We start from the raw sequence: 22,146 nt of genomic DNA, 5'->3' as shown, positions 1-22,146 counted from the left end.
CCGTAGTCCAAATGAAATATTGAGGGGGGAAAAAAGGTAATTAAATTTCAGCAGATTTTTTTTATTAGTGCACGAAACTATGGGGGGAGGGGGAGGAAAGAATTTGTACTGATACACAGAAAACTCTGTTTATTTCTTGAATACAAACGTTTTGCTAATCAATTGTACATGTTACTGCTCCCATGAGATATGTAAGCTTTTCTATTTACTATTTCCGTGTAACAATTAACAAATAATTTAAAATAGAAGTACTGAAACGTGACATGCACATAATGGCTCAACCAGCATCGTTCTTCTGGTAGGTGATGGATGTGACACCAGTAGCATTATTTATGCAGAGACATATCATCCTGATCATAGCAAAGTTAACTTTGGGTTATAAAAAGCCATCAACAAAGAATTATTTTCTCCCTTTAATTCGTGAGAATTATATATCACCTTTTGGTCATCTTGATCATATAACTAAATTGAGCCTGTAAGCTATACCCCGGATCCGGCAAGCCGCCGCTTTGAGGCGTTTGATATGGCCACCTCACCAAGCTTGTCAGCATCACTTGATGTAGTTCTTACATTGACTTGTGTATAATGTCGTAACCATTCCCCAACGTAAACCTGAAGCATAAAATATATATGATGAAACTAGGCAAGAGATTGCAATAAGAAAAGCATCACATGTTGTTAGGATCCAATTGCAAGGTATTGGGTCTTAAGTCCTACATTGGAAGTATGGGGTTCTAGTTCTAGTGTAGGATTTATTAGGCCTTCTACTCTCCAATTTCAATGGCTAACTTTTGTGGTGTGGTTCTCTCAAACTTCTTATCGATTGTTATCAGAGTGTTTCACCTTGTTCTCAGCTGCAAATGAGCAGTGGAGATCGTGATGCCGGCATTGGAGTGTTCACCTGGAAAAGTGTGATGAGATGTTTGGATCCAATTGCAAGACAGGGGACTTGAATCCCACATTGGAAGTATGGGATTCTGGTATAGGGTTTATAAGTCTCCAACTACAACGGCTAGTTTTTATCATGTGGTTCTCCCAAGTTTCTTATCATATGTTGTATATCTTCAGGTAGAATTGAATAGTGTGGTAGTTATAGGTGGCTCTAAAGGTTTACCATACAGTTCTAATGTATTACGTAAATATTGCCTGGTACCACTGTTGAGAAATATAATGAAGCCATGATACAACTAGAAAACCATTTTCCAGTAAAACAAGTGATACACAACTAGTACAGCTACATTAGCACGATACAATAAGCATGATAGATTTTAATATGCAAGAAAATCATAACCAGAAAAATAATTTAAAGAAAGAAAGTAACCTGTTGAGGTCTCAAAATCTTTGTATCAGGATCATCCAAGGACTCTCTCCAATGAGCCAAGTACCCAGCCATTCGAGGAATAGCAAATAAAACAGTGAAATACTCTGGTGGAAATCCCATGGCCCTGGTTGCATAAAACTATTTGTTCAAACCTTGTATGGTATTCTTGGGGGGGAGAGGGGGCATATTTTATCCTCCATGGTTAGAATAACTAGGTGTAATAATGGATTACCTATAAATTAATCCAGAGTAGAAGTCAACATTTGGATATAGCTTCCTCTTGATGAAATATTCATCAGATAGTGCAATCTTCTCCAAGGAAACGGCCACCTAAACGATCAAATAATTGCATACAGAAGTTAGAACTTTTAAAGTCCAATCTAAATATACTGTCCAATCTACATTAAATTACAAAGGTGCTGTTCTGGTCAGGGAAAAATAGTGCCAGAAACCCTAGTAATACTTAATTTGAAAATGAAAGGTGTTGCTAGAGATTTTTAATGTCTAAAGATCTTCATTTGACTTGATCCGCTATTTTATTCCCCAAACCAAACAAGACATCTAATGATTATGCATGTAGACACAATAGGTGCCAAACCTGTATGCGCAAACATTTAAATGTGTGTGGACATGTTTAGGTAAATACTATATGCACAAACATATACAATATACACACTATGCATACTATTCTGTAATCAAAATTAAAAATACATTTAAATAGAAAATAGGTAGAAATTTTTTAAATGTAGTAGTTTTTCTCTGTATTCACACCCCTGATCATAGGCCTCATGACCAGCATACCAAAATTAAGAAACATATAACAGACAAGAGACACCGGAAATACAAAATGGATAAACACCTCAATAAGAGGATCCCGGCCAACAATGGAAAACACTTCCTCTGCCAGTTTTCTTAAGACCTTTGCCCTGGGATCATAGTTTTTGTACACTCGGTGTCCAAAACCAGAGAGCTTTCGTTTCCTAGAGGAAAAATGCAGGACAAAAATATCAACTAAAACTATCATTTTCTCTGCTTGCTGCAAAGAGCAGGTATCGTGCTATCCTTTCAGGGTATAAGCAATAAGCTAACAACTAAGGAAAGAGTAAAACTAGATAACAGAAGAAATTAATACTGTAAAAGCCACCTGGCTTTGACACCTTCAATGAACTCTGGAATGTTCTGAACAGTTCCAATTTCACTCAGCATTTTGAGGACAGCCTGCAGAATTGAAGGTCACATTAACATGCTCCCATATTAAATAACAATATGGTGTTTGAGTTTACCCATTATATTCAACCAAGCAATGCATAAAATATCATAACAGCTTCATTAATTACTTATAGCTACCTCATTAGCTCCACCATGAAGTGGTCCATAAAGAGCTCCAACAGCCCCGGCAATAGCAGTGTATACATCAACGCCACTGAAATAAGAATAAGGTATAGTTAAGCAATATGAGACTGTTTTGTATTTGCTTTATATTGCTTAATTGAGTAGTATTGCAATAAGATGTCTACCTTGATGCAAGGTGTCGAACAGCAGATGTAGAACAATTCATTTCATGTTCTGCATGCAGGATGAAGATAATGTCCAGCGCACGAGTTAGCTGAGGATTGGGTTTATATGACCGATTGCCACTGAAAGTATGCACAGTGGAGATTTTATTTGTGCTAAAACTCCAAAAAAATGCTAGTGTGGCTACCATTCTATCCTCTAAGATTGAATTATAGCTCTTTTTAAAAAGTGAAAACAAAACGGATTTGTTATATATGAGGACAAGATTCAAACTACTATTAATCTATAAAGAAAAGTTAAATATAAAAAAGCAAGGTTGTCTTATTCCAAATTTTCGATCCAACACAAAATACCATACATACAAAGAATCTAGCATGTATAGGAAGTTCTCTGTGTAAGAAAGGAGGTTGGATGGAAGCACGGGTGGCCTTCCTGCCATTCTAAGATAAACTGCAGCAGCAATTGTTGTTATCTGCAGTAAATAAAAAAGGGATGAAAATATGATATTGCAATAAAGCAGTAGAATACATAACAAATAAGCATAGGGTTGTGAGGATAGTGAACAAAATCCCACAAGATACAATCAGTAAAACCAGGGCTAGAATCATTCAAATAACTAAACAATCTGCATGTTTCAGAGATAGAACAGTGAAAGGAGAAGAAAGAACCAAATAACCCTGCCTTTCCAATAACCCGTGTTATCTGTTTGTCTCTTATTTGCTTTGAGTCATAAATATCAAGACCCTGCATTAATTATAATAAAAAAATTAAATGAAAAAGGATCACAGGTAAACAATGTTGAATCCTAATAAGAGAAATAGTACCACTCCCAACAAGTAACCCATAGGAAAAAGTAGTATCCAAAAGGAATCCCAAGATTACTGTTTTTATATCTCTAATCTCTAATATGCCCCCTCATTCGCTCCAGAGTCCTTTGGACTCGAAGCATAGACAATGTACCGACACATTTTAATTTGTATTGAAATTCAACTTATTAACAAAAAGTGAGTAACTTGACAGCAGTTTTTTTTACTTACTCTGAGAGCGGGATTTGCATCAGGATGAAAAACAGAAAGAGCACTCATGGCATTAACAAGCACACCCATGGGATGTGCATCATGGGGCATAGATTGTATCATATCCTGCAAAATAAATGTAAGATGATACCACTACTCAGTTAGATTAACAATCCCGTACTTGATTGTAAGAAACAAATAACATAATCTCTCTATTTTATTTTATATGATCACTTCAAGAGAACCCTGTATGTGGTTGCAAAAGAAATTCAAAAGACTGCCCATTAGAACCCAAATCAGTCTGGAAAATTAACAAGTGGTCTTCAACAAGCTATAATTCTACTTCAACCAAAATAAAGGGAAATAGAGAAAAAAATATCATATACTTCATAAATAAAGATGCTTCTAGAAAACTCATTTAGAAAATATTAACGCTACTATTAAAGAGCTATTAGATTTCTTTAACAAAATAAAATACCACTGGCATACTAAATTTCAAGAAGTAAAATAATCAGTGGAAGTTGTTTACATTTTACAAATCTAAAAGCTGTCACTGACTGAAACAAAAAACAAAAAAAGTAATCACTTAGCAGATGGGATTTGGGGACCATAAATCCATAATAAGAGTTATTTTAGATAAAGCATAAAATGTCACCAAAACTCCTTGTGGAACAGCCGAATGCTGAGATATAGCAAACTCCCATTCTGCTAACTGACTTTCAGAAGGCAAACTTCCATACACTTGAAAACAGAAAAAAGATGCAAGTTAATAAATTCAGAAGAATTCGTGCTACATACATATCGAAGCACATAGTTAACAAGAAGCAGAGCTAAGCCCAAAATTCAAGTGTCTCCAATGACATAAAATCTCTGTTTAAGTGAATCATCAGTCAAAATATTTTACTTTTATCTATTCAGACACACATTTTCAGTGAAACAAACACTCACTTATGAGATAGGACACTTCCGTGAAAGTGCTTTTATCTGCCAACTCCTCAATAGGGTAACCTCTATATCTAAGAATCCCCTCATCTCCATCAATATAACTAATTGTTGATCGAACAGGAGCCGTGTTCAAATAGCCAGGATCATAAAGCTTGAGTCCCTTGTCATTCTTCCCTGTCAATATCTGCAAATCCAAAATCAGAAAACCCCACAACACAATAATAACTAAATTAGTAAAGATTAAATAGTGTATATACTACTGTCATTCAATCACAGACTACTTGTATGTTAAGTTTCAGTGTAAAATGTAAATTTACGCTGACCATGCATAAAAACTAAACTCAATGTTAAATAAGCTCAACACAATCATACTATAATCACAAACCAACCCATCTATGATTTCACCATGCAACTAGGAATAGAAAGAAAACCATTTTGCAAAAAATTAAACAAAGGTGAAAGGAGCAGAACGGGTGGATACCCAGCTTTCAAAATTGGAAATTCCTTGGAAAACAAAGATCAAAATTGAAAATTTTCAGGGATGAGGATTGAGTTACCTTCTTGAATTCAGAAGCTTTGACAGTGCCTTCTTTGGAGACATGAAGCTGGTACTTCTTGCCGGTCCTTTCGTCGACGACGGTCAAAGTGCCGGCGAGGTTGGGCGGCGGCGGCAACTGGGAGGAGAGATGGAGAGGGTGGAGGGCGCCGTGATGAGTGAGTTGAGAGGGGAGGAGGTGAGCGGCGAGCATGGCCAAACGGCCATGAGCATGCACCGTCGCTGCTGCTGCATCTGAATTGCTTGACATGTTGTTCTCTCTTCAGAACACAACAACTATTGGAATCCAGAATTCAGAGAGAAAAACGGAGGATTTGGAGTTTGGAGTTGGATGAAGAATTCTGAAGCTAAAAGAGACGTATACGCTCTTAACTAATAATAACGGATAATCTCGTCTACGAGTTTCGACTTTCGAGGAAAATATTACAAAATTCAACAAACTTAACTTATTATTATTTTTTTTTTATATTACAGTATCAGTATGTAATAAGTGTGGAGTATTTATGTAACTCTTAAGAATTTATTTAAGGGATCTAAAGTCTAAACACTCTACTTTTTATTTAAGATATCTAAACATTCTACTTAAACTAACATAGTGCTGATATTATTATTATAATATTAATTAAATGAGTATTAAATATATTTTTTCATCAGAACATAATACTTTTACAATACTCACACGTTGGTTGAAAGTATAAAATATGAGTATATATTAATTAAATTTAAATAAATAAATAACTTAATTAAAATATAGTAATATTATAGTGTGAATACATAAATTATTGCAAATGAAAAGATTGATAATTATTTAAAAGTTATATCCAAAGTGAAAATGTAAATTAAAATTGTGGGAATTAAACTCTTAATAAATTTCTATAAGGTGATATTTTTAATTTTTAGATTTCTTTTATGAGATTATTTTTTATTGGTGATTTATAATATTATTGTTAAATTAAACATTGAATAAAAAAAATTCTTTGATTAGATAACTAATTAAATAGGTAAAAATATTAATTTGACATTTTTATATACTGAATAAATACATAACTATGTACAAAGAAGAGTATGCATAGGAACCTCGTTTTCATTCAATATTTTAAATGATCCAAAAGGATTATAATTCTGAGTCGTTAGATTAATCTCTCAAATTTACATATTTTACATCAGATAATAGCTCCCACAAATCTCTTCCTGACTTCCCACTGAAAATTGATGACATTTCATAAACTTCAATCCTTCACCAATATCTTTCTCTACTTCATGTGGTTTCATCATTTTTTTTTTCTCATTTCCCCTTTCACAATCGATCTTTTCTCTACCTCCAGATTAACTTTTATTTTGAAGTCATAACAAAAAGTGAATCATATATATATATATATATATATATATATTGTGAAAAGAGGTTTTGGAAACGTGGAGTGGAACACGAACTGGGGTGCGGTGGTGTAGTTAGAGAAAAGGGGATTGGATGGGTTTGTAGAGAATCTTATAACTTTTTTCACAATTTCTTCGTTACAGCAGGAATTGGATTTGTGAGTTAAATTGAAAATAAGAAAGAAAAAAAAACATTTGATTGTGAATGAATTTGGAATTTAATTAGTGTGAAGATTTGTTAATTGCTTTGTGAGAAGCATTGAATTGGATTTTACTAGAGTTATGGAGAATGGGTGATGTTGATGTTCTTTTGCCTCCTTTGAAAGTGTCTTATTGCTGGATTAAATAAACAAATTTAAGATGGTGACGTTGTTGCATCTTTGGTTGTTGTGGCAGAGGAAAGGAGAAAATAATCTGGGCCAGAAATAGCCATTGGCACTGGTGAACAGTGGTTGAAGGTTGTGGGAAAGGAATTGGAAGGGGAAGATGAATGTTATGATGGAGAGGATCTATGGTAAAATATACATCACAGATCAATCCGACAGTTGGTAATTGTGGTTCAAAATGAACCACTTTTATAGGTGATTCACTCTAGAATTCGCCATAACTTGTAACTTTGTTTAACAAAAGTAAAAGTATTGGATAAACTAATTTATAGCTTGTAATTAGTCTTTATTAAAGAATAGTTAGTCTTATATTTATTTGTCTTAGATTTAATGATCTGAAAAACATTTTTTTATCTTAAAAAATATATAACTTCATTTTTCGCTGACCAGCTTGAGCTCTCAATTAAGTTAACTAATTTCACAAAACGGACCCTAAGACAAAAATGACTTGATTGAAAAAAATTTAAAAATTAGAAGATCTTATTGATGCTTTTGAAAATTTAAGAATTAAATTGAGTCATTTTAAAAAATACAAATAAGTAAAAAGAATGTTAATAACATATTCTTTAGCACACTCTTTCAAACACTTTCTAATTGGTTAAAATTTATTAAAAAATTATAAAATTAGAAGGATTATTAAATATGATATGAGACTCAACTAATATTATCATTTTTAATCAATTTCAGCCAATGAGATAGAGACTATATTCGACAAGACATTTGTTAGCTTATAATTTTTTTAATAGCTAAAAAATTCATTTAATTATTCGATAAATAAATTTTTTTAATAACTTTTAACGTTTTTTAGTAACTAACTTATATATATTTTTCTTTTTTATCCAAATATATTTAACAAATATTCTGCTTATTTTTTAAAAATAAATCATGATTTGATTATTCTCCAATTATTTTATATTTTTCAACTATTTAAACATTTAATTTTATCAAGTTTTATGAAACATAATTAGAGCGTATTTAAATGAATGTGTTTTGAGTATTTCTCCAATTACTAGTAAGTAAGCAGATAAAGTATGAAGGGCGTCCCAAGCCCATCCTCTCCCTGATTCCACCGCACTTAACCCTTATTGTTTTATTAGCATTCAACATAGTAATGACAATAACACGTATCTTATCTATGTATTTTATTCCGTGTTGTTTGATTTGGTACCGAACGCGATGAAATTTACGCTGATATCGTCTGATAAAGACCACCGTCCTGTCACTGGGTTATACACAAATCCAGCCATCTCCTCCACCTGTGAGTCATGTGAATGCCATTATTAAGTATCTAGCAAATGAAATTGTTTATCATTTATGAATTATGAATGCATTTCGCCTACATTGATACCGGCGCGTTGGAGGATCAGGACGAGTTCCTCTGGAGTCAGAAAACTGGACCATTGATGTGTGCCTCTCGGAAGCTGCGGAGTTCAATATATGATACGATATATTATCTCAGATTGAAATAGAAATAGCAAAGGATGTAGGATGAAAAAGATAAGTGTTGTATGGATACCCAGCGGAGAATGTATTCTGCAGCAACAATGGCAGTTGCGTAGGCTCTCATGGATCGATTGATCGTGGATATCACAGTGGCTCCTTCTGGGACTGTTAGTGCAGACAGAGATTTGCAGAACTCTGCAGGATCTGCTACGTGCTCAATCACCTGCAAGACAACAAGATGTATCCTTCAACTCCATTGGGCATTGTACTACTATCAAATATTTTACGTCATATCTTTTTTCTGTCTCAACACCCATTTATGCACTCCAATCTGCAAGCACCCAATCAGAGAGAGGTAAGGGGGCACGAAAGAGAAAGTACCTCCAAGGCCATAACTGCGTCGAATGTTCTTCCTTCTTCAACTAGCTTCTCTGATCAGTCAATTTAAAATTGTTTGAGTTGGAGAGTGCATAATACCCAAAAACACAGGACAATTCTAAACAAACTAGATGAATGCAAGCTACTTTTACTTCATGCATATACTGATGTACCAAGAGCGTTCATTTTTTTACAGACATGCTACCTAATTGCCAGTAAAGAAATTGGATGGATATCGCCAATGAAAACTAGAATTCTTACAGCTGCTGAGCTACAGAGAGGACGAAGTAATAAGTATGTAACAAGTAACAACTCTTTTAGTTCAAAACTCATTCTCACACTTGAGCGGTTTATTATGTTCAAATATAACAGCTTGTTTAGTGAGAACTGAGAACATTAAAGGATAGAGTAAAATCTTACTTTAATGTAAGACCCTCGTGGGAAGAAATAAGATCAAAAGCAAAAAAGAAATGATTTTTCTACAGCCAAACATGCATTCTAAGTTAAGATAAATAACCCAAAATGGTTATTAACTGCAAGCTGCAAGAATAAGAAGAAATGAGAAGCCCAATCACAAAAGCCAATAGGAAGTGAATACTACTATTTGAGTTTTTTTATGCTAATGAATCATAACCTCAACTTTTGAAACTCTAAACTATCCAGCAAAGGTCTAAATCCATGGAAAGACCACTCAAAAAATTAGATAAAAGGAAATTATGCCAGTCAGACTTGTGCTTCTTGTCAAGAGTGTGTACTAAACTGTATGAGCATTCACAAGGAAAAGTAGGGCATTTCAGCAGTAGAATAGTGTCCAAATGTTTAACAGACTTAAAGCATGCACGTCATGGATGGATGTAAAACAGATGTGTACAAGAATGCTTCAAGATTTGTATATATGTGTACCAGCTGTTGTGCAACAAAACTCAATAGATGAAGTTGCTGGATCCAAACCCTGTTGACAGGAAATAATAAGTTGTCTAGCAAATAGGGTAGATTTAATTTACTAAGTTGGCAACTGCTTCCTCCAATATACAGAATACAGTAATCTGATCAATTTATTGTAGGACAATACTGACAAATCTCAAATATTCAAAATATATAATAAGCATACAGCATGAAGTTGAGCAATCTTGATATTCTTCTCTACAGCATCAACACCCGTCACAGTAGCTCCCAATCGAGCTAGTGGCTGAAGAACAAAATTAGAAGCACGGCTGTAAATTATAAAATAACAACAAAAAAGAGCACAAATTTGAAATAAAAAACAAAAAAACAATCTTAATACTCTATAAGTGAGAGGGAGGACAATATGCACCAAAGAAAGAATTCAGATTTCCACAATTCCACCTAACAAATTTAGTCACCTCCGAATCGATCATAATGCTACAGATTCCCATGAGGATTACGATAACAAGTAATATAGTCAAAAAAATTAGATTTCCACATTTCTGGTCAACAAATATAGTCATCTCTGAACTGATTAAACCAAATTTAGATTTATCATAGGACAGAAGATAAAAAGGAAAAGGTTTTTCCCAACATCACAAGAAAAAGGAGAAAAGATATACCTCGGAAAGAATTCCACCTCCACATCCTACATCAATAATTTTAAGTCCTTCAAGGGGTTTAGCATTGTAAGGGTCCTTCCTGGGACAAGGGAAATCTAATTATTATCCTAATAGAACCCTAAAAAGACAAAAAAACCTATTATAACAGCAATAACTTTTTTCCTTTTGTTTTTCTTCTTCTTCATGTGGATTGTCTCACAAAAATAATTCAGTAAACACTTTCTTACTAACAAATACTTCATTAGAGTCATCTTCTTACACATCCTTATATGATTATATTTAATTCAAGGGGTATTGAACAAGATTTCTACCATGTGAAATTATAACATAGCACAAAGCATTGCACATTCTACCAAAGTAGTTTCAAGAATAAACACCATAGTTGTCAATCCCATCATCGTGGAGCAGAGCCTAGCTGGATAACGGATAGCAGGATGACAGCTATTTTAATATTATTTTTTTTTTTGTTTTTTTTACCTATTCTGAAAATTTGTAATATATATATATATATTAACAGTACACAAATTTTTTTACCGCGTAACAGATCAGAAAGTTAAAAAGCCACACTTAAAAATATGAAACAGAAACGGTGGACTTGAGGCCCAAGGCCCAAAAGATTAGAAAAGATAAAAAAATACACCCTGAGAGGCTAAAACCCTAAGACCCGACCCATCTACCCAAGTTCTCTGTTATGCAGTTAGCTCACGCCGCTACTATTGGAACGTTACGGCACTCAAATGAAAAAGAAGGAGGTCGGCGGCGGCAAGAGGGTGATCGAAGAGTGTCCGGCACGGCGGATTTGCGTTCAATTTCAAAGGATCCGCGATAATTTTAGAAAATAGAGGTAACAAGGAGCAAACAAAAGAGGGGGCTTACTTGAAATGTCGACAAAGTGCAGAACGGATGAAAGCAAGTCTCGTAGGATTCATCACATGCAATGGTTTAAAGGGGCCTTCAGAATCCCACCTATTGACATCAACAAGGAAAGGGCAAATACATGTCATCCATTTTCTTGTGTCTATAACAACAAATTCATTCAACAGATTCGAAAGCTCACCAGGTATCGGCGATGGCGGCGAACTTGGCGAGCTCATTGTGCTTCAAGGATGATGAGGGAGGTTGCGGTTGAGGCAATGAAGAAGCAGCGTCGGAGAAGAACCTGGTAGTATCGTTGAGGAGAGCCTGAAAATGGTGGATGGAGATGCGATTGAGGTTTCGAAGATGGTTGGAAGCCATGGCCATCGCAATGGTTCCGAGCTCAAAATCTTCGTCTCTTTTCCTTAACTGCTGAACCCTTCAGCTAGGTAGATCCCCATGGCTTGAACCTCTCGGAGCTCCTGTTTTGATCCGACCGTGAAAAACGGGCTGATTTTCATTAATATTTAAAAATATTGAGAATCTTATTTTAAAATTGGTTTAAATTATGGTTTAATTGATATTTTGATTGGTAATACAAGTTAAGTTTGGAGAAAGGGATTTGGATTCCATAATTGCATAATATAATTTTGTGAAGAGGTAGAGAGTTTGAAGTGTAATTAGGTCTAAAATTTAAAATTAATTCAAAACGACTCAAAATAGTGAAAAGGTTGTGATGGTATCTCAATTTTTTTAAAAAAATTATACAAAATATTTTTTGTAAAATTAGAATAATTCATGTATATTACTAGTGTAAAAATCACATCAAACATGATTTTTAATCGATTGATATTATAAAAAACTATTATAATGACAAAGCATAGCCGATAAATTCAAAAATTTAAAATAGGTATTTTTTTTTTGTTGCTCAAAATGGTATAATAGGAAATCACTTCCAATACTATTGGATTTTTTTCTTACCAAATAAAAAAAATACTATTGAGGAGGATGTCAATGACATTGAAACTGCTTGTAGAAATCCACCTAGAGAATTACTACTAGTCCCTTAGTGCTAGAATATTTTCCTTAAAAGAATTGTCCACTACCAAGCAAAAAATGTGGCATCAGGGAATTCAAATTTGCATTAAAATAGGTATTTAACTAATCATATTATGTTTTGAACAAAACAATAGTAGATGACAATTAAAATAGTGTCTAACTATATGTTTTATGAGCATCAATAAGTTGTTAATATGAATTATATTAGATTCAATTTTTATAAGTAAGATTTCAGATTTAAATTTTATGAATAAAAAAATATAATTTTAAATGATTCAATTAAATTTTTTAATAAAAATTAATTATTAATAAAGTCAGGAAATATTTTGTACTAAATTAAAAATAACTACATTTTAATAGTTCATTAATCATAAGTTGGTTAGATATTTATTTTTTATTCATGATCCTTTATTATATGCCCTTAGCCTTTTTATATTTTACCGTTTGCCATAAAAAAAATACTTTAAACGCTGCAACTTGCAATCAATTGAATTAGGAAGTCAACTTAGGAAAGTTATAAGAAAAAGTACATTTTTAGAAAGTCAACTTAACCACCTAAGCTTTTCTTTTAAATTATAAAAAAATATTAGAAAAAACAGTTGACCAAAAATATCCTAAAGATTAGTACATCATAAAAATATTCATTTAAGTTTTACAGTTACACAAATTTTATGTTTTAATCCTTATATTAACAAGTTATTTATTTTAGTCTTACATATATATTTTAATTTATTTTAGTACTTATATATAAATTTTTGTAACTCATTTTAATCTTTACACGCATATTTATTGTATTTAGTTTGTAGAAAGTAGAAAGGCAGTGTCGTCAGAAGATTTAAACTAGTGAGTCTCTTAGAACCCGATACCATCCTCTAAGCAAAAATCATCATTCATATTAATTAATTTCATTCACACACTCTCATTTCTTCTTATTCTTATTCTCATCCCTCGTTGAATTCACAACTCCTTCTCTCTCTCTCTGAAAACTGAAAGCCCTCTCCGCCGCAATGGAAATCAAGAAGCTCCAGCCTCGCTTCTCTCTCGGCCGCCAATCCTCCCTCGCGCCGGAGCGCGGCGGCTGCGGCGGCGACGCGTCGGAGGCGCTGGACCCGGCGGTCCGGTTGATGTATCTGGCCAACGAAGGCGACTCGGACGGTATTAAGGAGCTCTTGGACGCCGGGAGTGACGTCAATTTCACCGACATTGACGGCCGCACCGCGCTCCACGTCGCCGCCTGCCAGGGCCGCACCGACGTAGTTGGCTTGCTGCTCCGACGAGGCGCCGACGTCGATCCTCAAGACCGCTGGGGCAGCACCGTAATTCCACCTCCTTCCTCTTTCTCTCTTCTCGCTGTCTCTTATTCTACACTCACTGACACACTAATTTCTGGATTGGATTGTTTAACAGCCTCTAGTTGATGCAATGTACTACAAAAATCACGACGTTGTCAAGCTTTTGGAGAAACACGGTGCAAGACCCCCGGTATGTGTCTTCTCTTCTTTTCATTTCCCTCTTCTTATATATAAAACCAATTTTGTTATTCATTTAGAGAGTTTAATAGACATGCCACTGGTAGTGTGAAATTTTTTACATTGTCAAGCAATCAGATATTAACTTTAGTAGTTTTGTATGACTTTTAAGATAATGATTATGAAAGTCAACACACATACCAGCAGTTTCTGATATATGTTTAGTTACAAATTATCATATAAGTTGGTTGTCTCTAAAAATATGAAGGAATTTGTAACTATTATTCAAAAAAGTTTCTTCTATTATTTTCTTTTGTATTATTCACTAAAAAGACTATAATAATATCGGAATTACTGTTAGAGAGTAAAAAAAAAGGGTTGATTTTTACGTATAAAACAATTCAACTGACATTGCATAATTGTTAAACTCTTTTTAGAATAGTTGGTTTATGATATCTGTTTCAATTGTGAACTTCTTTTTTTTTTTTGGTAGATGGCTCCCATGCATGTGCAAAATGCTCGTGAAGTCCCGGAGTATGAGATTGATCCTTCTGAACTTGATTTTACTAATAGCGTTTGCATAACAAAGGTAATGAGTCAGTTTGTATAAGCTTATCTGTTGAAAAAAGCTTCTTTTTTAATAAAAATAAACAATTTTCTGCTTTTTTTATGTGTTTGCTTAATCTACTTTTGCTTTTAAAAAACTGTTTTTTCTTTTTTTTTTTAAGAAGCAAATCGTCTTGTAACTTGATTTATCCTTTTGCCTAGTTTTGACATATTCTCTCAAGTCAATTTACCCTCATTTATTTTGTGTTCCATATTTTATATTGAATATTTTAGGGAACTTTTCGGATTGCATTATGGCGTGGAACTCAGGTTGCTGTCAAGACACTTGGGGAGGAATTGTTCACTGATGATGATAAAGTGTGGGTTGGTCTACTTATGCAAGCTGTCGTTTCATTCATGTCAATTGGATTATTCAATTCTTAATTGTTATTCTCATATTCGATTTTGTTTGTTGGCATCTGTTTATCAGAAAGGCATTTCATGATGAGCTTACATTGCTTGAGAAAATAAGACATCCAAATGTAGTCCAGTTTTTGGGTGCTGTAACACAAAGCACACCGATGATGATTGTCACAGAATATCTACCCCAGGTTAGTTTCAATAGCGCTACTGGAAATCTAGCACAGTTGGAGTGCACAAATAATTAATAATTAAGAACTTAATATGATAAAAAGTTATACTGGAACTGATACTAATTGTTGAAGTGTCAGGAGTTATTTGCAATTCTGCATTGGCCAGACAGGATTTGGCCCACTAAGTTAGTAGATGTGTAAATTGAAAAAGTGAGGGATTATCTACAATTGATATAAAGTCGGTTATGTATGCAAAATACTTTAATTCAAATTGATGATGGGTGGTTCTCACTTTCTCACTTTAGAGGAACTGAATCCGGTCCGACAATTTTGTTCCTGTTCTGTTTAGAAGTTATAAATATCTACGTTGAAGGATTTTAAGTAATGATAAGAGATACCCATTTTAATCTAGCATTGATAAGTGTTGAATTAGGAGTTTCATTTATCTTTATTGGGGATTTCACTTCATGTTAGTGAAGTGGTGAAAAAATATGGAAGTGCATATAATTAGGAAGATATCTCCTCTACTTGTGTGTGCAATGTGATTAACTATACCCTGTATTCTTCACAATTGTAATGTCTAACAATTTGGAATGAATTATCATCTCTTTAGGGGGATCTCCGTGCCTACTTGAAGCGGAAAGGTGCATTAAAACCAGTAACAGCTGTAAAGTTTGCACTTGATATTGCTAGGTCAGTCAAGAGCTTCCATATTATGGATGCATCACTAGCTTTCAGTTGGGTTGCAAGGAAGCAAACTCTCCTGATTCTTTTATTTTTTAAAAGTTTAATAATAAATGAAAATTTACTCCTATATTAAAAATTTGCATTTGGATATTTGTAATAAATACAATGCATGTATATTTTGCAGGGGTATGAACTATTTGCATGAACATAAACCAGAAGCCATTATACACCGAGATCTTGAGCCTTCGTATGTTTTAGTTCTCCTGTCTTGTTGATTTTATTATTCTTCCAGCATGTGTATGAAGTATCATGGATTTTTCAGTAGAAGCATGCATTTTTAATTGAGTGTTTGGAACTGTTTAAAGTTTCTTCATTTTACATGAGTAAGATAACAGAAATATACTGCGGGATGATTCTGGGCATCTGAAAGTTGCAGACTTTGGAGTTAGCAAGTTGCTTAAAGTTGCTAAAACAGTCAAAGAGGACAAACCCGTGACAAGCCTGGATACATCATGTAGGTTTTCTTCTTTAGTGGAGGCTTGAAATATTCATTGTCAATCATGTTGGTCTGCATAAAAGCAATATTGTGAACTTCTATTTCATGAGGGCATTATGATGCATAGTTTGCAAGAAAAAAAATAAATAAATGCTGTCTACTCAGTGACTACTAAAGACAGTTTGTCAGCTGGTGCTCAATTTTACTAATTTGAATTTATTAATTGATTTATAAATATGGCCATCTCTTATATGTATAACTGGTTTTATTTTAATCCTATTGGGATTGGTTCTGATTTCATAGTTTGTATTGATGAATTTATTCAAATCTGTAACAGGGCGTTATGTTGCTCCAGAGGTATATAAAAATGAGGAATACGACACAAAGGTGGATGTATTTTCATTTGCTTTGATATTACAGGAGGTAAAATCATTATTCCTCACCTTCGGATGCATGGTGATTTTTCTTATTTTAGAGCTTTTTAATGACTTCCAAGTTAATTGTTTACCCTTATAATGTGAATGGCTGTATCTTCTCTGGTCTTGAAACAAGACTTTTAAACCCTAAACTTCCAAATTAATTAATAAATATAAAATCTGTTTGATGAATTGATGCTTGCTGAATATTATGGTGGTATTGAGCAATTAATACATCCTAATTCAATACTCTCCGTCCTTTGTAATTTCTGTTTATCTTAGCACAAAACTTTTAGAAGGCTGTTAATTGCATTCGCTTTCTTCAAAAAATGAGAATTTACTTTATATTTTCTGTTTCTTTTTCAGTTTTATTTTGAGCAAATTAAAAGCATTTACATAATCCTGAACATAAAGTCTTATCCCCTACATACATACATACATTTGTGTTATTCATGTTAGTTAAAAAATTGCAAGTCCAGGAAAAGCAATGCATTGAGAGGTGTATCATTTGTTTCTATGTATCCTATGTTGATTTCAGCATTCAAATTCCTTCAGTATTGTTACGGCATATTGAATTTTAGATATTTGATGGTGTCTTTTACACATAGGATCTCTTTCACTTATCAAGTATATACATATAGGAGTCTATGGTTATTGAGAGATGCCAAGCAAAATATTGACTGGCACTTGTATGGTTTTCTATTCCTCTAGATGATTGAAGGTTGTCCACCGTTTTATGAAAAGCCTGAAAATGAAGTTCCCAAAGCATATGTTGAAAATGAGCGTCCACCATTTAGAGCTTCACCAAAGCTTTATGCTTATGGACTAAAACAGTGAGTGTTTTAAATACATTTTATTGGCAGCAGATTTTAAGGTTTAGTTTCAAAACCTACCACGAGTAGGAAATTAAAAGAATAAAAATTTTACATTCAGGAAATTTGATTTTTCCATAGGTTAATTGAGGAATGCTGGGATGAAAAACCATACAGAAGACCAACATTTAGGCAAATAATTGGGAGATTGGAAGACATATACTACCATCTTGCTCAAAAGAGGCGCTGGAAGGTATCCCTTTTTATTGTGATATAGTTATTACTTTACGTGTCTGATGAATATGATGGACCAAAAAATCCGCAGTTCCTAATGGAATAGGTAACAAAGCAACTTTACCGTGTTTTTCTTTTCCAGCAAATGATAGTTGTTAATTGTTGGTTAGTGGGGAGGTCGAACCCATGACCTTTCCTGTCATCTCTTCTTCTTTTGTCACCAAACCAACCTTATAACTCCAAAAATGAGTCGGAGTGATAATTTGTTTTCTAAGGTGTGGTTTTCTGTTATGATACACAGGTTAGGGCTCCTGGATGCTTCCAGAACCTGGAGGTCATATTTAGGGGCAATCGCACAAATCCAAGTAGCCGATCATCTCGCTCTACGGCCAGATAAATATTTGCCATCAAGAACCAAACAAGAATTTTGATCATGCAGTTTCAAGAGAGAACAAATAATAGATTGTGGTTTCCATATACTTGCATGTCATACATTGCTTTTTGTAAATAACTTTCGCTCAACGTGCGGTTGAATAAATTCTAAAAAGAATGTGACATATCATTGTGTAATTTTGTCCAAAGATATTCTTTCTAGCTTATTTTTAAAAAAATTGTTCTTTTTCTAAGCTTTATCTTTTTAAAATATGATGTTAACTTTAGGCATATTTTGTTAAGACGTTGGTTGTTCTTTTCAATAAAGAAGCTATCATGTCGTTGCTGGTATTCTCATGTGTGGGCCTCAATAGAATTGAGTACCTGTTTGGACCGGTGAACAGAATTACTTTTAACACCGATACATATCTCATCTTGTTTGCTTTCGTCCATCGATATAAGAAATTGTGAATACGAAGATTTTTGCTGTAAAATTAAAACAACGAAAACTGTCTTTGCAATATAGCTAAGGGGCAGTATTTTGCTTCCAAGTTTCTTCCTCAGTAATGGTGCTGCTGGAAATGATTCTGATAACAGACAACCTTGTGAATCAGAATGCTGGACGATGTAAATGGATACAAGCTGCCAAGGACATGTACGACCCTGCCTATTTGATTTAGTTGAGTAATAATGTCCTTTCATTTGTCTAGTTTGAAGAAAATCTTTAGCATAAAGGTTTTTTTTTGTCTATAAGAATCAAAGAAAAGTAGCAAAGATTTTACAACAATAACTCACATGTTCAACCGAGAGAGCTATAGACCCTCTAACTACTGGCGCGTAAAGAAGAAAGAAACAAAAGTAAAAGAATTTAAGGAATAACAAACTAAGGGTCATTTTGTTATATGCAATCAAATTATGTTGTCTTCTTGTTTAGGCATGAATATTTTTTTCTTTTTAGTTTCTAACAAGCGAAGTAGTCTGGAAACACCTTTAAGCCGGGATCTGCTTTTGCAATGTTTTGTGCATCTTGTCGCATGCTTTGACCCATCTAATGTCTAGGTTGGTTCAGTGCCATTCTGAGGGTTTGTACCGAATGTGTCCATATGCTGCCGCTGCACCTGCAATACTGCAAACAAGTCTACAAGCATTATGGACATTGGACAATGAATAAAATAAGACAGTATTTTGACCATTGGCACTACCTTTTTTTTACACTCTCATTAATTCAAAAATCAATAACATTATTTCAAAAAAAAATTAGAAGAAAAGGATTTAGAAGAAAAGGACATTCATAAATTGAAGTCTAATTCCATCCTTAAAAAACTTTCCACAAATGTAAAATTTGAAAAAGAAAATTTGTCGTAGTTAGAGACCAAATATGTCCCCAAATCCATTGAGTTAGAGATTAATATCGCTTGCAAAATCACCGTTGATCCAATTTTTTTATTAAATAGATTATTTTCACTCATATAAACATAATGGGATTTTATATCATTTTATCAACCTTTTATTAAAGAAAAATCATTTTAAATGTGTAATTCCATTAGTGTAGTACATTTTACAACTTAGGTTGGGTTGCAAATAGGACTAATGGATTTTGTTATGAGTATAAGCTAATGTTTATTGGTTTTTGGTTTGAGTAACAAATAACTTGATTCCCTCAAATAAATTTATGAGTTCTACATCTAAAATTTAGAATCTTAACTGTACAAAATTCTGAATGAATCGAATTCCAAGTAGCTTTTGAATAATAAAAATTTAACAAAAAAAATTATTCACTGCAAGTTATTCCCCCACAAAAGCATAGCACAACTTTGATTACCAGGATGGGAGATTAACTTTCTCAATAATTTGTACCCAAAAAGTATATTTGCTTTCCTGCTAGTAATTAATTTTTAACAGACTATCTGAAATCAATTTTGAAAATATATAAATTTAAAATTTAAGAATCAATGTTTGCTTTCCTGTTCGCATTGAGGCATCGACAATCAATGCTTTTTTAAAAAATATTAAGAGATTTTTTTTCAAAAAATTTAATTATGTTGAAAATAATTAATATGCATTCTCTATATGCTTAAAAAAATGTATCCTCTATATGCTTATATAAAAAAAATATGTATTCTCTATATAACAGAAGTTATGTACACTGTATAAAACTCAATACATTAACTTAGTACATTTTTAATGAATAAAAAATGATATGATAATAAGTAATGATATACCAATACATTAGACATTAATTTAAATCTCATTTACGTTAATAGTGGATATTCATCAAACTCAAAATTGTATTTGTCTTCCAAAAAAAAAAAAATCAAACTCAAAATTGAAGTCGTTTTAATTTTATCGCTTTCACATACAGGTACTTGAAAATGGAAGTTGAATTTTTATTGGAAGAAGGTTTGTTGCCTCTTTTTTCTTCTTACCGCTTGTTTGGTTTAATGTTTTATCAGTAAGCATTAGGCACCAAAAAAACAACACGTTCAATATTATTTATTTTTTCTTCCTTTCCCAACTATAGAAGGCTAAATGAGATGAACGTTTGTAATTTAAATAAATTGAATGAGATGTTAGTTAATTTGATCACGAAGTGATTTTATTAATTTGTATCACGATCTATAAGGAGATATCAGATATCAATCCTATTTGATAGTTAAAATACATATCTATCATATGGAGTTATAAGATTGATTAAGTGATTAAAAAAGAAAAAAAAATTGTGAATTCAATTTCTAATAAAAATTAATAGATTAATAATTAATATTTTTTTATAAACAAAATTACATATCATATTATAAAAAGGATATATATACGTCCACTCACTGTGGGATAAACTGAGGTGAAATTATAAAAAATATATAAATAACTAAATAAGATGAAAGATAAAGTAAATATATCTTAATGGGGGTTGAAGTGAAAATTTAAGCATTACAAAGCTTTCCCCTCTAATTCTATGCGAAAATTTTAACGGTGCCAAGTTTCTGAAACACCAATCATTATCATACATACTAGTGTTACCTTCATTCTTAATTTTCACAAGTAAAATTAACCGCTGCAACAACACACCTGACAACCAAAATTACATGTTACAACCATATATTCTGCTTTGGTACAATCTGAATCAAACAGTGAACCTGAAAGCGATCACCATTCACCAGACACAAATGAAAAGAAAAAGAATAACTTAGTAGTTATATGAAAGACAATGCAACTTTTTCGAGATATTAGTAATTTAATTAATTTGATACACTGATATTTAATTAATTAGTAAATAAGACTTTGAAGTAATTACTAAAAATTTAATGATTTTCAATTATATACTAATTAATAACCAAAGATTAAATTACACTGTAAAAAATCTTTCATTATTAATTAATATTTCTAAATTATGTTCATGAACCATTTGTGTACCAGACAACACAATCACAAGCTGGCTCAGAAACAAACTTAAGTGGGAATAAAAAAGTGAATTGGATGTGTAGGTTGAGACAGATATCGAAGCTAATATATATCTTACTTTTCTTCGGTTTCGGTGTCTCATTTGTTTGTATATGGAAATTGTTAATTGCATTCTTAGTTAATAGTTATTATGTGTTCACATCTTAAACATGTTTAATATTAAAGTTAAAGTGTAGTGTACAAAATCTAACCCAAGTAAGAAAAGTGTCATGTGGAGAGTGTGAGAGAGAGAGAGACGTACGTTGTCCCATTTTGGCTTACAACTTCTTCCTACTTGCGTGCCATTTTGGGAGCTGTATTGGCACAGTTACTTATGTCTCCCTTTTACTTTTTTTCTCTCCTTTCTGTAGGGAAGAGGGGGGATTGTAATTTTGTGTAAATACTCTTTTTGATCTTTTATTACTTGAAAGTTGAAATTACTCTATGTTTCAATATATGTATATACACTCTTTTGTCGCTTTCATAGATGTTTAAATTATAGTAATAGTTTTTATTATTGCCAAAAGTTATACTATTGTTGTCAAGAGACATATGTTCATTTTATTGTAAATGAGTATTTCGCGAGTAAATTTATCTTCTCACTTCAGCTTTGTTGATGGACAATTTTAAACACACCTATTATCATTTTTGAGACCTCATAAAATAA

At 32.9% G+C, this 22,146-nt stretch overlaps 3 protein-coding genes across 4 annotated transcripts; 1 reads left to right on the top strand and 2 right to left on the bottom strand.

Moving 5' to 3' along the window:
• Window positions 1–109: 109 nt before the first annotated feature.
• LOC100784332 (citrate synthase, glyoxysomal) lies at window positions 110–5,750 on the bottom strand. 2 transcript variants are annotated; one of them, XM_003519509.4, is made up of 14 exons: window positions 5,355–5,741; window positions 4,801–4,981; window positions 4,508–4,593; window positions 3,874–3,978; window positions 3,518–3,580; window positions 3,199–3,308; window positions 2,839–2,958; window positions 2,669–2,744; window positions 2,466–2,539; window positions 2,181–2,301; window positions 1,554–1,651; window positions 1,322–1,445; window positions 439–612; window positions 110–350 (listed from the first exon to the last, which is right to left on the bottom strand). In XM_003519509.4, exons 1-13 carry the CDS (start codon window positions 5,601–5,603, stop codon window positions 481–483), a joined length of 1,539 nt encoding a protein of 512 aa, XP_003519557.1. In that variant the 5' UTR covers window positions 5,604–5,741; the 3' UTR covers window positions 110–350; window positions 439–480. The 2 variants fall into 2 exon arrangements, with proteins under 2 accessions (XP_003519557.1, XP_040865465.1); XM_041009531.1 differs by lacking the exons at window positions 110–350; window positions 439–612 and having other exon boundaries at window positions 1,323–1,459; window positions 5,355–5,750.
• A 2,193-nt stretch (window positions 5,751–7,943) lies between these two features.
• Window positions 7,944–12,003, bottom strand: LOC100783802 (hexaprenyldihydroxybenzoate methyltransferase, mitochondrial-like). The gene is made up of 9 exons (NM_001254325.3): window positions 11,560–12,003; window positions 11,379–11,468; window positions 10,503–10,581; window positions 10,046–10,123; window positions 9,838–9,886; window positions 8,938–8,987; window positions 8,630–8,779; window positions 8,454–8,534; window positions 7,944–8,369 (listed from the first exon to the last, which is right to left on the bottom strand). The coding sequence occupies exons 1-9, from the start codon at window positions 11,742–11,744 to the stop codon at window positions 8,256–8,258; spliced, it is 876 nt and encodes a 291-aa protein (NP_001241254.1). The 5' UTR covers window positions 11,745–12,003; the 3' UTR covers window positions 7,944–8,255.
• Window positions 12,004–13,239: 1,236 nt separating this feature from the next.
• Window positions 13,240–18,239, top strand: LOC100795964 (integrin-linked protein kinase 1). Its single transcript, XM_003518471.4, has 12 exons — window positions 13,240–13,732; window positions 13,824–13,898; window positions 14,379–14,474; window positions 14,726–14,811; window positions 14,922–15,042; window positions 15,638–15,717; window positions 15,896–15,958; window positions 16,107–16,225; window positions 16,545–16,630; window positions 17,335–17,456; window positions 17,577–17,688; window positions 17,971–18,239. The coding sequence occupies exons 1-12, from the start codon at window positions 13,424–13,426 to the stop codon at window positions 18,064–18,066; spliced, it is 1,365 nt and encodes a 454-aa protein (XP_003518519.1). The 5' UTR covers window positions 13,240–13,423; the 3' UTR covers window positions 18,067–18,239.
• The last annotated feature ends 3,907 nt before the right edge of the window (window positions 18,240–22,146 follow it).

This window comes from Glycine max, chromosome 2 (assembly GCF_000004515.6).
Source record: "Glycine max cultivar Williams 82 chromosome 2, Glycine_max_v4.0, whole genome shotgun sequence".
Classification (NCBI taxonomy): Eukaryota; Viridiplantae; Streptophyta; class Magnoliopsida; order Fabales; family Fabaceae; genus Glycine; species Glycine max.
The sequence above is the reverse complement of the archived record's forward strand: the minus strand, read 5'-3'. Positions and strand labels throughout refer to the sequence as shown.

Bases quoted from the DNA above. Each gene is read 5' to 3' on its own strand.
- LOC100784332 (XM_003519509.4), bottom strand. From the start codon at position 5,603: ATGTCAAGCAATTCAGATGCAGCAGCAGCGACGGTGCATGCTCATGGC. The intron at 1,652-2,180 runs GTGTTTATCCAT...TTGATCGTTTAG, and splicing joins GCCGGGATCCTCTTATTGAG to GTGGCCGTTTCCTTGGAGAA. The intron at 1,446-1,553 runs GTAATCCATTAT...TTATGCAACCAG, and splicing joins TACTCTGGATTAATTTATAG to GGCCATGGGATTTCCACCAG.
- LOC100783802 (NM_001254325.3), bottom strand. From the start codon at position 11,744: ATGGCCATGGCTTCCAACCATCTTCGAAACCTCAATCGCATCTCCATC. The intron at 10,124-10,502 runs GTATATCTTTTC...TTTGTTCTTCAG, and splicing joins GAGGTGGAATTCTTTCCGAG to CCACTAGCTCGATTGGGAGC. The intron at 9,887-10,045 runs GTATGCTTATTA...TCCTGTCAACAG, and splicing joins AGATTGCTCAACTTCATGCT to GGTTTGGATCCAGCAACTTC.
- LOC100795964 (XM_003518471.4), top strand. From the start codon at position 13,424: ATGGAAATCAAGAAGCTCCAGCCTCGCTTCTCTCTCGGCCGCCAATCC. The intron at 14,812-14,921 runs GTGGGTTGGTCT...TCTGTTTATCAG, and splicing joins TTCACTGATGATGATAAAGT to AAAGGCATTTCATGATGAGC. The intron at 15,043-15,637 runs GTTAGTTTCAAT...TCATCTCTTTAG, and splicing joins TCACAGAATATCTACCCCAG to GGGGATCTCCGTGCCTACTT.